Raw genomic sequence first — 14,694 nt, 5'->3', positions numbered from 1 at the left:
ATCTTGATGCACCTCGCCAGCTTTATGTTCTGTATCATGTGCAACGCAAAAATAATCTTGCATTCAATTCCCAGTGCCAATCACGCATGGTGACAGTGATGTTTTGTTTTTTTTTTAATAGTTATCAATACGCTGGTATTTAAAATATCTCCCCTGAATTCCAAAAAAAAAGCAGGTTTTAATCTGCAATAACAGTACCTGGAAAAATGCATGTTACCAAAGTGCCACCTGCTGTACTCACCAAATCATCATAGGGTGGCTGGAGGGAATCCTTCCAGGCACACTGGGCTGACACGGGATTCTCCAGCTTTTTACAAACTCTTTTTTATTTATTTTCTTTTAAATACGAGCACCGACAAAGTAACCAAACATTTGTTGCTGTCTACTACAGTGCTAAGACTCTCATATCTCATTTAAGCCGAGATTGATTATTCAGTGCCATAATGGAATGTTGTTTGGAGAAAAAAATTGCTAATCGAGGTTTTGAATTTTGCAGGCTGCACCGCGTGTCTGTGAAGCACCATTTCTTCAAGAGCCCGTGTCCTTGAGCACACATGCTGCCATTGGAGACCCATGGGTGATCTCTATCAGCCGCCCAGCCACCATCTCCTTTTCATCTGGTCCTTTCCTTGTTCTTCTAATTCTGGAGTAGAGAAAACCCAAGATTTTTCACAGCCCCTGTTCAAAATTCCAGCACAGCCCTTCACCTGAGACCTTCTCCAGCTGCAGGACAATGCACGTTTAGTCATTTCTGATTATTATGGACATTTAATAACTGCCTCCTCTGCAGCAGGCAAAGCAGATGCCCCAACACATTTTTCCAGTGTGCTCTTGCTGTTTTATACTTTTATAAACAAATAACAGTAACACTGTTGTCTTCCCTCACAAACTGGAGAGTGGATGTGATAAAAACCAGGCCCGTAAACAGATGCCAGATGATTTTTCCACAGGATGTGGCTACAGCACGGGAGGGAAAGGGAATAAAAAGTGCCAGGAAAGTAACATTTTCTATAAATAAGCACATTGCATGTCATTAATTAGGTCAACTGGTCAACTTAAGGGCAGCTCAGAAAGGAAAAAGGGTCGAGGCGGTTTTAAAGAGAAGCTGCCGAGGGTTCTCCGTGCCGGCACTGCTCCAACATGGCCAGCACCCCACCGCCAGAACAAACCCCCCAGTAACCACCTAATGGGGTTTTAGTCATGATTTTTAAAGGCATTTTTTTTTAATACTGGGTTTATTTGAACACTCTCACATTAGTATTTGTACCAATGCTCTGCCTTATTTGTATTTAAAACCCTTTCCATGTTCTGGGGATTTCGCTAGGGCCATCACACTGAGAAACCAGCCTGAACTTTGTGCGCCCTCTCGTCAGTGAAAACGAGGCCTTATTTAATTTATTGTTTGTTTTATATCAGCAACTGATGGTTTCCCTGTTTACTGCACTGAAGCAACGGTGCATTTACGGGAATTTTCTGCCAGCCTGGGCAGTCTGTCCCTAGGGCTTTGGGGTGACAAAGCTACAGCAAGAGCTGCAGAGAAATAAACTGCCGTGACTCAATGACCTCACAGAGGAGCGGTTTTCACACTGCCAGGACTGCCGAAGCAGCCGGACACACAGAGCCGACGCCCGCCCCACGTCCCCCCATTCCCCCCGGGCGCGCAGCCCGCCATGGCGGACACAGCACCGCGCATGCGCGCCCCTGTCGTTTCCCGCCCTCCGCCTCCCCGCGCTGCCACCACGCGGCCCTCCGGCCCGCTGGGGGGCGCGCTTCCTTCGCCCTCTCCTCCCGCGGCCGGGCTGAGGCGTCCAAGCCGCTGCCTGACCAAAATCCCTGCCGGCGGCGGCCCACGCTGGCTGCGGCAGCAGGGCGCAGGCGCGGCGGGCAGCCCGCCCGACGCAGGACCCCGGTCCTCTTCCGCCGCGGCGGCGCTCGGCTCGGCTCGGCTCGGCGGGGCCCAAGATGTCGACCAAGAATTTCCGCGTGAGCGACGGGGACTGGATCTGCCCCGACAAGAAGTGAGCGGGGGCAGGGAGGGCGCCCGTCTGTCTGGCCGCCGCGGGGCCCGGGCTGCGGCGCGGCACGGGACGGGACGGGACAGTCCCGCGGGGCACACCAGGGCCAGGGGAGCCGCCGCCGGCGTTTGGGGGGCGGTTGTCCCCCTTCCCGCCGGGCCGGGGCGAGCTTCCCTGCAGGGCTTCCCTGCTCCCGGCCCCCGTCCTGCAGCGCGTCCGGCCGCGGCCCGCCCCGGGGTCCGGCACGGCCCGGGAAACTTCGCGGTGTAATTTGGAGCAAATTCCGTTTGAAATACGAAGGCGGGTTTGGTTTTTGTTAAGTCTCTGCGTGTGCGTTTTCCAGCATTCACTTAGCTAGCGTCTTCAGTCCCTGTTTTTGTTTGCAGGTGTGGGAACGTTAACTTTGCCAGAAGAACCAGCTGTAACAGATGTGGCAGAGGCGAGTACCTGAGATGATCTACCTCTTTCTCGTCTATTTCCACCTTTTAAAAATAAAAGAATATTACATTTTTTTTAATTAATCATAAACTGCTTGCTTTCTGTTTCTTATTTTCCAGAAAAAACGACAGAAGCCAAAATGATGAAAGCTGGAGGGACTGAAATAGGGAAGACGCTCGCTGAAAAGAGTCGCGGGCTCTTCAGCGCTAACGACTGGCAGTGTAAAACGTACGCCCCTTCGGAAAACGCAGAGAGTTCTCTTAGAGCCACGCAGCACAGCCACAATATCATCCCTAATTCTGTCAGTTAAATTTACTGATGAGCGAAGAGTGATCAAAACACAGCTGTTCCACTAGCAGTGTTTTGCTGTGAGGATAGCGTTCATGCTTGTTTGCTGGACAGCAGTTAGTTAATTAACGTGTCGGAAAAAGGTTTTTAAAAATCAGGACTAGGCGGGTGAAGGTTCCTGTTTTTCTTGGATAAGCCGAGACACTTTTCAAGTTCGGAAGAAATGTGTAGGTGGAAGCAACACCTTCATTGCAGTATGATGTTTCATTGTTGGCCTTCATTAAGTATTTAATGGGTGAAATTTAGCAGATCGTTAAATTCTTACATGTTTCTCAGGCCATCTGTGGAAGCTGACACAGGCATGACACAGGGACAACCGCAAAGCACGGATAAAACGCAAAGAGTGAATTTATTTTTGTTAGCTGGTGAACCGGGGGATCTCTGAAGCAGCAGCCAGGCGGGGACGCAGGCGCCGCGGAGCCCGGTGCTTGCTAGCGAGGTCCCAGCGCCGCTGTTTCCACCGGCGGGTCAGGGCTGCTCGCAGGTGTAGTTTACTGCTGTGCCTTGATCTTTCCCGCAGCAGGGCAGGAGCGGGGTGCCTCCCAGTCTCTCGCAGGCCTGTGTTGTCTGAACACAGATGTCCCACTTGCCCAGCACACGCGACTGAACGATGAATAGTGTGATGTGCGTGTTTTGCAAACCCCAGCTGCAGGTCACTTCAGCGCGTTTACAGTCCTCCTCACCACTCTTCCGTTATTTTCCCGCACCATCCATTGCGAACAGTAAGATCTAAATTAGAAAAGGAATACATTAATAAAATGCTCTGGTTTTTGAAAGGTGCTGGCAGATTTTCTGGAGCACTTTTAAGGATTTGGGGTTTTGCTGATGGAGTAAGCGGTCTGACCAGTGAAACCTGGATTTTTTTTTTTTATTTATTTTTCTGTCAGAAGTTGGCTGTGTTCATCCTGGTGGCTTTCCCTTGGCGCTGTTCAGCACGGCGCGGGCAGGTTTCCTGGGCAGCGCCGTGGGTCTGAGGGGAAGCACTGGACGGCACGCCTCGGGACTGTCGCATCTCTTTGAGCTCACAGCTGGACTGTGGCTGGCGGCCCTCCTCCTCCCCTCTGGGGCTGAGCGGCGTGCTGGTGCTGGTATTACAGACAGGTGACGGATGAGTGGCCTGTTGGGAGGCTGTAAGACAGAAACGCAGTGAGGAAAACGTGTAACTGTCTGCGCATCGCGGGGTGACAGCGACTGCAGGTCCCCGCTACAGCTCGGCAAATACATTTTTATGATTTATTTTTTTTTTTAAAGTGGTTCAGCAACATGTAAGCTTTTTTCTTTGAAATAAAACGTTGCTTTTCTGTTTTGTTCTTTTTGCCCCTGAAGATGCGGTAACGTGAACTGGGCCAGAAGATCAGAATGTAACATGTGTAATACTCCAAAGTACGCTAAGCTGGAGGAACGGACAGGTAGGATGTATGTGGTTTTCAAACACTCGGATGACTGTAAGAAAACTTCCTTTTATAGATCACAATCTAATTAAAGGGATTGTTTTCACAGCAGAGCTAGCAAAGCTGAATGATCTTCCATGTCTGTGGGTTCCTAGACTTGATTACGTTTAGTCGCGTGTAAAGGATGTGATGGTTTCATTTGGAAAGTCGAGAAATACTCAGTTTGAACTGGCTCTGTCTTCGATTTTGACACCGAGGCGTTTGGGAGGAGTGACGCAATATCGCATTGAACTGCGAAAGGCCTGGTGTACGTGCAGTGTCCACCCACAGCGGACGCGGCGGCCACAAGCGCAGCGTTTGAGGGCTGCGTAGATCAGGCCGTGCTCTCCTGAGGAGGTTTGGCCGCGCTCTGGTGCGCTTCCAGTTCCTGCTGCAATAACGACGATCGCAGCGGTAACTAGGGCAGGGGATGGCCTTACAGTGCGGAGGGAACTATTTGTCCTGCTGCCGCTGCAGAGGGGGTCAGGCAGAGGATGCGGCGCTCGGAGTGTAACGCTAACGCGTGCAATAAAGGAAGCGTGGAGGAGAGCACAGAAATTATTATTCCGAGCAAAAATAATTTTTAGTATTCTTGCTTATTATTGTAAGAATATTTAATAATAATATCTGATTGTATTTCATATAATAATATTGTAAATGTTTAATTTTTCAAGTTGTGGTGTACTTCAGCGTAAATTTGCAGTCGTGCGCGGCGCACCTGGCATGCTGCACACACTTGTGGTAATACCAGGTCAGCTGAAGTGGAAACGAGCCGGTGGAGTTTTCCACTCGCGTCATAAGAAGGAATAGCAAGATTCTTAAGGCAAATCTTGGCCGCTGTACAATTCGGTGCAGCTGCAGGATCCCTTTGTTGGTGTTGCTCCCTGAGGAGAGGTGTGTGCCTGGATGTCAGGGCATAATGCGATACGGGAGCGCGCTGGCGTGCCCGGGAGGCTGCAGGCGCACAGGGCCTGGCTCTGGCCAAGGCTGCAGCCGCGCCAGCAGCCGACAGAGCGGTTGGCCAGGGCGCCCCCCGCTCCTGTTTTCGTTGCCTGCTTTTCTGAGCTGGCTACTGCCTGCTCTCAGAGGTGGGATTTTGGTCTTTGAGGACAGTAGCCATTGTTCCAGCCCCTTGGAAACAGTCTGGGGTTTATCCACCACAGCAGGGCAGTTGCTGGGCACTGCAGCCCCACAGAGCTCTGCTGGGAAGCTGGTTGCTCCTCACAGCTATTAATCCTGAGGTGTTTTTTTTTCTTTCCCATTCTTTTAAACGCTTTTGTTTCTGTGTTGTTTGTGTGTCTCAATCCACTTTCTCAATTGGGTTTCTGAGGCACTGTATTTAATAAACGTGTGCGGGAACAATACATGTTCCTCTTGAGATCCTATTACGTTCTCATGGCTTGTATTTATAAATCCACTAAAGGCTTCCAGAACCCCTGTCAAAGTTTAGAATAAACTTCGCGCTTAATGTCGCTGAATTTGGTGCGGCTCAAGAGATTCTCTTGTTTTACTTCTTTTTAAAGGGTACGGAGGAGGATTTAATGAGCGAGAGAATGTTGAATATATAGAACGCGAGGAATCAGACGGGGAGTACGATGAGGTAAGGCTCGGTGCAGGTGATGTGTGTTTAGGATGCATGCGTGTGCAGCTGGTTTCCTTACGCGGGAGAGCGCTACTCAGAAATACATTATGATGCATCTCTTTGTCAAACGCTGAAGTGTGAAGGTTTTGAACTGGAAGTGAGTGCGTCTGTTTTGTCTTTTGGGGGATTAAAAATGAAGAGTGAGTTCAAATTAAACTGGCACAAGCTGAGTTCATAACACTTCTTGGAGAGCTGGCTTCAGGGTCGTGCATGTTGTTTTCAGCCAGGTGTTCAACGTTGTTTTGCAAAAATATCCCATAACACAAATATAAAATACGCTCTTGTTAAACTCAGGTTTCCGTTACTCTTGTCTGTGGGTACTAACTGTATCCAAGACAAGCATCTCCTTAGAAAGTTTCTTCTTGCTAACTGGTGTTTCATGATAGTTCTGCTTCCCTTCAAGCAGCACCTTATTTTAAATTGATGTATGTTTATTTTCTCATGGAAGTTTTATAAAAAAATACAGTTGGAAATCACTTTTGATTAAATTGTATTCTAATGGAATAAAATTTCTCAGTTTGGACGCAAAAAGAAAAAGTATAGAGGGAAGCCGGTTGGCCCTGCATCTATCCTGAAGGAAGTGGAAGATAAGGAATCTGAGGGGGAAGATGAGGAGGATGAGGATGAAGATCTCTCCAAATATAAATTGGATGAGGTAGCGTGTTTTGGTTGTTTCCTAGCAATTATTTTTTAATGATTACTACGGTGCAGTTTAGTACGTAAGGTTTGGTGTGTATTTTCAGCTGCCTTTACAGCAACGTAGTGGAGCAGCTGTCAGAACAATGGTGCCTACAGCGTCTGTAAAGTATGTGTACAAGCTGTTTTGTTCTCAATACCTGCATTCAAAGATGTGTAAACTTTTTTAAGCCATAAAAAATTAAAAGCTTATCTGGGATCGGAATAAAAAATGTTGACGTATTTGTTTAGAACCTTTACGTATGGTTACCATATAAAGGGAATATTCTTGAGTTTTATTCTTAGCCTTTTAAAACTACATCAGATTTATTTTTTATAAAATGGAATAAAATATTCAGAGATTTTGTTTTTCATCATCCCTCAACTATATGATCATCCCGCACTGGATTGTGCACATCTTTGGACAGCAGTCCTGCCGAGACATGCCTGTATGTTTATTTTTAACACAGCAGTCGCTAGATTCTGCATCTGAAACGTGTCTCTGCAGAACTGGGCTATGGTTACAGATTTTGAGTCTGAAAATTCTTCCAGGCGCTCATTCAAAGTAGCTGGTGAAAATGAATGTCTGTATTTTCATTAACTTCATTAAATAACAGAAAACGGGATTTCAGATGGGGTTTTTGCAGGCTTTTCAGTAGTTTGCTTTGAAACACAATATTTCAGTCACTCTTCACTCTTAAAATTTCTGGATCTCATTAAATGCGCTAACAACAGGGGTTTTTTAAGGGTTGGAAAAAAGCACAAAATAAACCATAGAATAAGAAAAAACACTAACTGAAGAAACAATTAAAATATTTTAAACTATTTTTTGTATATCTGCATTTGTCAGGATGAGGATGAAGATGATGCTGACCTTTCAAAATATAATCTTGATGCCAGTGAAGAAGAGGACACTAATAAGAAAAAGAAATCCAATAGACGCAGTCGTTCTAAGTCTCGATCTTCCCACTCGCGATCTTCATCGCGCTCATCCTCTCATTCAAGCTCAAGGTCTAGGTCCAGGTAAACGGGTACAGGTCAAGGGTAACGCCAGGCAAAATGTCAGTATCTAACTTCTTTATTTACTTTTTTTCCTTGATTGCCTTACAGTTTTAGTTCAATAATGTGAACAATTTTATGTACAGCATTTATATTTAAAATACAACTTACTTGCAGTTTTATTTTTAGGCTTGTTGGCCATATGCGATTCGATGGGTGAACGTTCTAGCAATGTCGAGCCGTTGAACAGAGCAGCAGAAGGGTGGTATTGTTGACGTGGGAGGAGGTGGCAGGAGAGGGCGGTGATGATGCAGTCCAGGCAGACTCAGTGAAAGGACAGAATGGAAAATAGCCTGGAAATAAAGACAGGAAACTTGAGCTTAGCTTGATGGCAAGCGACAAAGCTTTAAGTACAGATGCACTGTTGTCAGAATAACACTGAAGGTTTATATTGATCATGGGGCCGCAAAAAAAGTCTACTGGGTAGATCTAAGATCTCACATTATTATTTAAATTCAGTAATATATGAACAATTCAATAAATGTTTTCTGATCGTGTGACGTAAATAATGCCGGAGCTTTTTAGCTGCCCTGCAACTATTGTGAGCATGATGCTGATGGGTTTAAGACCTCCAGCTGGCACTAGCTCATAGGGTTACACGTAAAGTTCAAGTTTCTTCTAATCTTCCTAGCTTTGTAACTGCACCTCTCTGCTCTCACCGCTGTGGTCACTGCCCAGTGTCTTCAGAGCCTCACACTACCCAGATGTCAGCCACTCTCTGTTTTGCCTTTCTCCCCGTTGCTCTCCTGCTTTTTTTCATGCTGCCTCTACTACGAAAACAATGTTCTTCACAACACCTGTTGTCAGCCTCCCTGCTGGAGGAGTCCCTCCCGGACTTCATCTGGCCATAACTTTGTTTGTTAACTCACAGATGTTAACAGCAAAGTAAAAAGTAACTTGTCTTAACTGAAATTTGCTAGGGAGCTTTCAACTTCCTGTTGAACTTCTTGCTTCTAGCTCAGATAATTAATTGGAAATACGAGTTGCCATTTGTGTATACTTCTCTGTGTTTCTGAAAAAGTTAAATGTATTTTCTAGTTAGCTTGTGTTCTACTGCTTTTGTTGTGCACAGTAAAATGAAAGAGACATGGTAACAATACAAACTAGGAGATTGATGGCCTGTGTAATATATTTTTACGGAAAAGATTATTAGAATTTGATTGCAGTGCTGCCTTTTTACAATGGTTACTGCAAGTCCGCTGCCATTTTTACGTATCTCTTGTGGTTTGTGCTTTAAAGAGAATCCATCAACATGAAAAATTTGAAAATAATTTTGACTGGTTACAAGTAGTGCTAGATATGTCCATGCTTTAGCCAAGAATTAACTACATTCATTTTTAATGCGGGGAAAATCTTTACGAAAATTTGAAACTGTGTACACAATGCTTGTGAGAACTGACTTGGGAAAAACTGAGCTAGCTAGCCCGGATACCTTACCTCCTCTGCTTTTCAAAGGAACTGATGGTTTTCAAGTTAAGGCACAAATTAAAAGTTAAGGCATCGATTTAATGAAATAGTTAATAGATACACAGTTGTTTCGTATTGCCACATAACTGCAATCCTGTTTAATTTTTGTGCTTTGTTTTAGGAAATGTAACAAAAAGCTGACTTTATAAAATTTTTAATGCACGACCTTACTATGTTAAAGCTGCTGTACTGCTGTGATAGTGGCGAGCAGGAGGAAATTGTCACTTCTGTTGTTACTCTAGGGCAAATTGTATTGATGCATCGTTGTCTCTGCTGCTAACAGTAGCAGTTATTCTGCTAAATACAAGTCAGACACTGGAAAAAAAATCTTCCGTGTTGTTTCAGGTCCCATTCAAGAAGTTCTTCCAGTTCCAGATCAAGATCTCGTTCCAGTTCCAGAGAACACTCTAGATCTCGTGGGTCGAAATCAAGGTGAATGAGGTAGCACTCTCTCCTTGCAGAGAGAAAAAAGGGCAGAAGAACCAAGCGCTTGTTGATTTCATCATAAAATTATGCCAGTCAAAAAACATTAACTCATTTTTATCTTGGAAGTCAGAATTCCTGGGGTCTCTGCACGAGGTTGTTCCCACTACAGATGTATTTCTTGAGAATGCGAGGTTTTGGTGGAAGAGTTTAAGTCTGATCTAAGCTAGACGAGTGGACGCCACAGATCTTCACTTTGAAGGAAGAAGAATTTGAATGCATGTTTACTTACTTCAGTAATTTTTGCTGGTTTTACTGTTTCCACTTTGGCTACTTGATGTGGAAGAACGTTAGAAAATGTGCTATACTTTTGGGTTTGTGTTTAGTGCTCACTTGTTTACCGTATAACTCCCACTAGATAGTGCTGCCATTGTCTTTATAAACGTGGGGGGACCGTTTAAAAATGCTGATAGTAAATCCTGCCGGAAGCTGACAGGAGTTTGAGCTAGCTGACGTTTTCTGTGTGGCAGTTACGGAACTGTGCGGGGAAGAGTAACAAGAGCATGCGAGTTCCTTGAGGTGTCCTGGCACAGGCACCCCGGTGGCAGGACTTTCCTTGTGCGGTGGCGTGAAGAACTGGCCCGTCTCCATGCATGCAGAGAATCTTAAAACCGTAAATAAGGAAGTTGGGAAGAGGAGTCACAAATGGTGCCACCGCCCTTTGGTGGCAGAAACATGCTATGGATGGTCACGTGAGGGCCAGCGCGAGATGGAATCCGTGCTCTTAGGAGGAGAAAAAGGGTGCCCGTGCCCCCGCTAGATGCTGAAGTGACTCCTCAGCTGAGCTTGTGCTGCACAGCTTCCACCGAGTGTCCTTGGTGGATTAGCTGCTGTGAAATGGGACTGCTTTGCTACTTACAGTGAGAACCTGGAAAATATTTTACCAACAACATACACTGTGGTGGTTTGTTTGGGTTTTTTAATGTTTTCTCCAGCTTACTGGGAAAAAATCCTGTTATGTTTGTTTATATAATTTTAGAATTACAGTTTAGGACTTTTTAGCTCTACTAGTTTTTCCACAGGTGGAATTTTTTCTTAGTTTTTTTAGATAACCAAAGTGATTTTTGAGTGCTTTTAAGTGAAGCTGGTTCCTGTTTTTTTTAAATGCCAGAATGCCTGTATTCTAAGAGGTTTTTTTAAATATTTTGGTTGTAGGAGGTCTTTACCCAAATTTATCTGAGATTTGTACACATACCTTCTGAGGATTTTTACTGTGCTAGTAAGATGAGCATTACTTTACGAATCTCCAATGTCCACCAGTATGAAGTGAAGCGTTGTTAGATCAGCAGTACGTCTGTGGTTTCCAAGCCGTTTTGCATTGGGAATGTCACTGCTGAGGAAGGTCCTGTCCCTGTCTCCCATCGCTTCTTTGTCAAAATGCGTAATTCTGGTGAATGCTGGAAAGGTTTCCGAACCACCGGTGGTCTGTGTATCGAGAAACACTAGTTAGCAGAATTGATTAAGAGCACTACCACGGCAGTAGGAGTCTGTAGTGGCAGGTAACGAAGGAGTAAGTATTAAAGCATCCACAAATCTATTTGATAAAGCACTGCTGTAAATAGAGTAGCGAGTGTTCATGAAAACTGTCTCTTTTTTGTTCTTTCTTTGTTCTTTCTATGTTATACCAGAATTAAATCTGATTTATTTCTTAATCAATAAAGATCCAGCTCCAGGTCCTACAGGGGGTCTTCCACCCCAAGGAAAAGATCTTACTCAAGCTCTCGTTCATCATCTTCCCCCGAGAGAAGCAAGAAGCGAAGTCGTTCTAGATCTTCTTCATCTGGTGATCGCAAAAAAAGACGATCGAGATCACGGTCACCCGAAAGGTTTGGGTTTATGTAGAATAAGAATGGGTGTATTTAAATGTGTGATTTTTTTTTTTTTTTTTTTTTTCTGAAGGACTAAGATTCACTAGGAAATAATTGAATCTGATCAGTTACTCTGATGCTAAAATAGTTTCCTCACTTCCCCTACTCTTGCTTCCTATTGAAAACCTGTGTAATTGCTGTTTCCACCCCCCATCCAACGAAACTTCCTCCTGCTGGGAGCATGTTCCATAGAAAGGCCTGGCTCACCATTCTTAGTGTGCGAAAGTGTTAACATGTACATTATTGTTTTATTTTCATAAGTAAATACTGCATTTAGAAATTGTATTCTACTTTCAGTATTAAACTTAGATTTTTTTAGTATTTAAACCACCTGAAGCTCATGAATGTGAATTTAAGTTATTTCTATATTCTTATAAGGCCCCTATCAGATATACTTGGCTGCCAGCTATTATAGGATACAGACTACTCAAAGTGGATGCTAAAATTAATTTCAACTTATTTCTTTGCATGCTTTCTCCATTTATGTCTTGCAGACGCCGCAGATCATCATCTGGATCTTCCCATTCTGGTTCCCGTACAAGTTCTAAAAAGAAATAATGTATTAAAGCTCACAAAGCTCACATCTAAAAAAAAAAAAAAACCAACAACAAAAATTCCAGTCAGTGCATGAGACCTTTTTAAGAAGTTGGTGTCTTACTCGGTCAGAAGTGCTAAATCTGCTAGTAGAGGTGCATGTCTGTCCTTGCTTTCTGGAAAACTGCAGCTTTGTTCATTCATGAAACAAAAAGTGAGGTAGCATTTTAAGCCATAAACTCCCTAGAGCAGGTGTGAAGTTTTGAGTAAGGGTTTTTTATTATTTTTAGAGACTGAGTTACTTGATTCCTGGCTCTCTTACATGTATGAGCAAGCACAGGTTGGATAAGTTCTAATACAACTCTGCTCTTCATGTGGCAATTACAAAACAGTACCTGAGGAACACGGAGGAACCCATGAGCTCTGCATCCAGTTCCTGAGCTTGTCTGATGGAGCTCGAATGGGACCACAGAAGATGAGCGTAGCTGTAGGGCTGGTGTTACCCATCGGATGGCAGTAGTGAGTACTTAGAGCTAATTCTTATTTTTCTGTCTTGAAGTGAAAATACAGATGGATGCCCCTCTTTCTTTTTAGCTACACTCAGTGCAAAATAGCTGTTAAATAGCCAGTCCATCGTCTGGTTCTGTAGAGTGAATCAGACTCCATCCCTTCAAAGCCGAAGTTTGAGATGCCGGGCTCCATCCTCTCCGCTGCTGGTGCCTGTCACTGCGGAAATTAATTGGTGCGGTCAGCAAAGCAGCCTTTCTGCAGTGGGTGCTGGCTGCGGTATTGTCACACGCGTGGACCCTGGACTCTGTGATCCTTTGGATAAAAGGATCATTTAGGAACCACTCTTGAGATGGAGGAGTATGGAACTAGCTTCTGGGAATCAAGTGAAGCTTCTGCAGGCCGTCCGTAAAATTCATTTGGGGCTGACTAAAATTTTCAAGGTATCTCAATTTTATTTATATTTTACAGTGAAAATTAATAAACTGTGTAGAAAGTTCTGACACCTTAAATGTGTTCTTCATCAGTCATTCTTTTTCCTTAAACATGTTTTATGGCTTAAAATGCTTTATTGAATCTATTTTACTAGCAATATCACATTAAAACTTGGTCTCTCTTGAGCTCTGTTTGGTTAAGAAAGGCTTAAGTATCTTCAGTACCATCGCAAGGTAAGTATGTTAAGGAAAATTCTTTTTAAGCAAGGAAACAGCAATATATCTCTGTTATTTCAGGAGTAAAACTTCCAGATTTGACCACTGCTTTTTTTAAATGAACTGCACAAAAGCAAACGGAGCGAAATTTAAAAACTACATTTTGCTTTCTTTTATTTTTTTTTTAAGACACTTCTTTTGGGCAGGTATATGAGCAAAATGTTTTCAGTGTAGAAATATTTTGATAATCTTTTTGCGGAAAAAAATGCTGTGCAGTTTCTTCTTTAATGCTTTCTTTTATATCTAATTTCAGTGCTAACTGTGTGTAGATTGCACAAGAGCAGGTTAGTCTTGTAACTGTGCCTCCGACTTCAAAGTCCAACTACTAAATTGTAAAAATCAGATCTAATAGATGCTATGTTGTTAGCCTTTGGTTTTTCCCTTGTGCTTTGTATTAAAATTGTTGCTGTACTTAACAGAGGAAAGTTTTTAAATTTAGCAAACAGTAGGCTGCAGACAAAGGAAAATCATGGTTTCATTTGGCTTAGATAAAATGTAAGGCAAAACGATTCTGTAGAGAAGTGTAAATAAAACCTGTGCGTCAACTGTGCAGCGAGTGCTTTCTCTGGGAAACATAAGCAAATCTTTCTTTAGAACCTGTACTAACAGAGTGTTCGGCGTGGTGGTTCTGTTACTGCAGTGCAAGGAGGGCAGTATGTGCGCTTCCCTGGCCGTACCTATTGTAAATTTTCAGATTGTTGCAGTTCTTCAAATACTGAAAATACTTTTTTATTTAAATGGCAGCAGGTTTAAGATGAGCTTTTATGAAACTGCAAGGTATTTTCTTCTGTATGTGTTCCATATCTTCTTTTCATAAAGTTTTTAGAGGAAGCAGTATGTTTAAATTAGTTTGATTTCTACATTTGAAAATACAAAAGCAGAGCAACTGTGCTAGTCTTTGCATGCCTGTTACAAATGACACTAAGGATCTCTTTAGTTACTGGATCAGCAAATAAATTGGAACAAAACTATTACGACCAAACGTGGTCCACCTCTGGAAAGACACAAAGCTAGATTAAGCTGAGGCAGTGAAAGGCAGGGGGCAGGTTATCTCCAGTTAGCCTCGCAGTAAGATTTTCTGGTTTACGGGAAAACATTTCCATCGCCATTGGGATCAGATAAACTGCTGCCTACAGAAATAAATGTTATTTCTGTGCAGCTTTATCAAAGAGAAGTGAAATTTGTAATGAGAGTTAGGCTAAGGGCTAAGAAAAATTAAATCCATCTGTGAACAGTAATGGTGGTTTTCTGGAAGCACTCTTCTTTAGTAATTGAAAACTAGAAAGTGAGTCTAAATAAAAGCAGACTAGACTTTAATTTTATATAAATTGGGCAGAGTAGGATCCACTGCTGAAAAATGTTTATTTTTTTCTTCAAATAGATAATTAATATTAAAAAGCAGTAAAATGTATGTGTTGGTACATCTTAAAACAAGCTTGCTTCCTTTCCACAGCAGGTGGCTAATTCCCATCCTCCCATTATGAAAATGAGCAGTACTTTTATTGGAAAAACTGGTTG

The 14,694-nt window shown here is 43.4% G+C and overlaps 2 protein-coding genes across 5 annotated transcripts in view; both read left to right on the top strand.

Annotated features, from left to right (window-relative positions):
• Positions 1–14,694, top strand: part of NEGR1 (neuronal growth regulator 1) — a 726,879-nt gene that overhangs the window by 313,496 nt on the left and 398,689 nt on the right. The window lies entirely within an intron of this gene.
• Positions 1,897–13,726, top strand: ZRANB2 (zinc finger RANBP2-type containing 2). 2 transcript variants are annotated; one of them, XM_086753262.1, is made up of 10 exons: positions 1,897–2,018; positions 2,402–2,454; positions 2,573–2,681; positions 4,128–4,210; positions 5,755–5,831; positions 6,391–6,528; positions 7,399–7,571; positions 9,420–9,506; positions 11,219–11,383; positions 11,920–13,726. In XM_086753262.1, the coding sequence occupies exons 1-10, from the start codon at positions 1,963–1,965 to the stop codon at positions 11,981–11,983; spliced, it is 1,005 nt and encodes a 334-aa protein (XP_086609388.1). In that variant the 5' UTR covers positions 1,897–1,962; the 3' UTR covers positions 11,984–13,726. The 2 variants fall into 2 exon arrangements, with proteins under 2 accessions (XP_086609388.1, XP_086609389.1); XM_086753263.1 differs by having other exon boundaries at positions 1,907–2,028.

The sequence above is a fragment of the Chlamydotis macqueenii genome, chromosome 8, assembly GCF_036417535.1.
Source record: "Chlamydotis macqueenii isolate bChlMac1 chromosome 8, bChlMac1.mat, whole genome shotgun sequence".
Classification (NCBI taxonomy): domain Eukaryota; kingdom Metazoa; phylum Chordata; class Aves; order Otidiformes; family Otididae; genus Chlamydotis; species Chlamydotis macqueenii.
The sequence above is the reverse complement of the archived record's forward strand: the minus strand, read 5'-3'. Positions and strand labels throughout refer to the sequence as shown.

Coding starts and splice junctions, on each gene's coding strand:
- ZRANB2 (XM_086753262.1), top strand. CDS start 1,963: ATGTCGACCAAGAATTTCCGCGTGAGCGACGGGGACTGGATCTGCCCC. Junction 2,682..4,127: donor AACGACTGGCAGTGTAAAAC/GTACGCCCCTTC, acceptor TTGCCCCTGAAG/ATGCGGTAACGTGAACTGGG. Junction 4,211..5,754: donor TAAGCTGGAGGAACGGACAG/GTAGGATGTATG, acceptor TTCTTTTTAAAG/GGTACGGAGGAGGATTTAAT.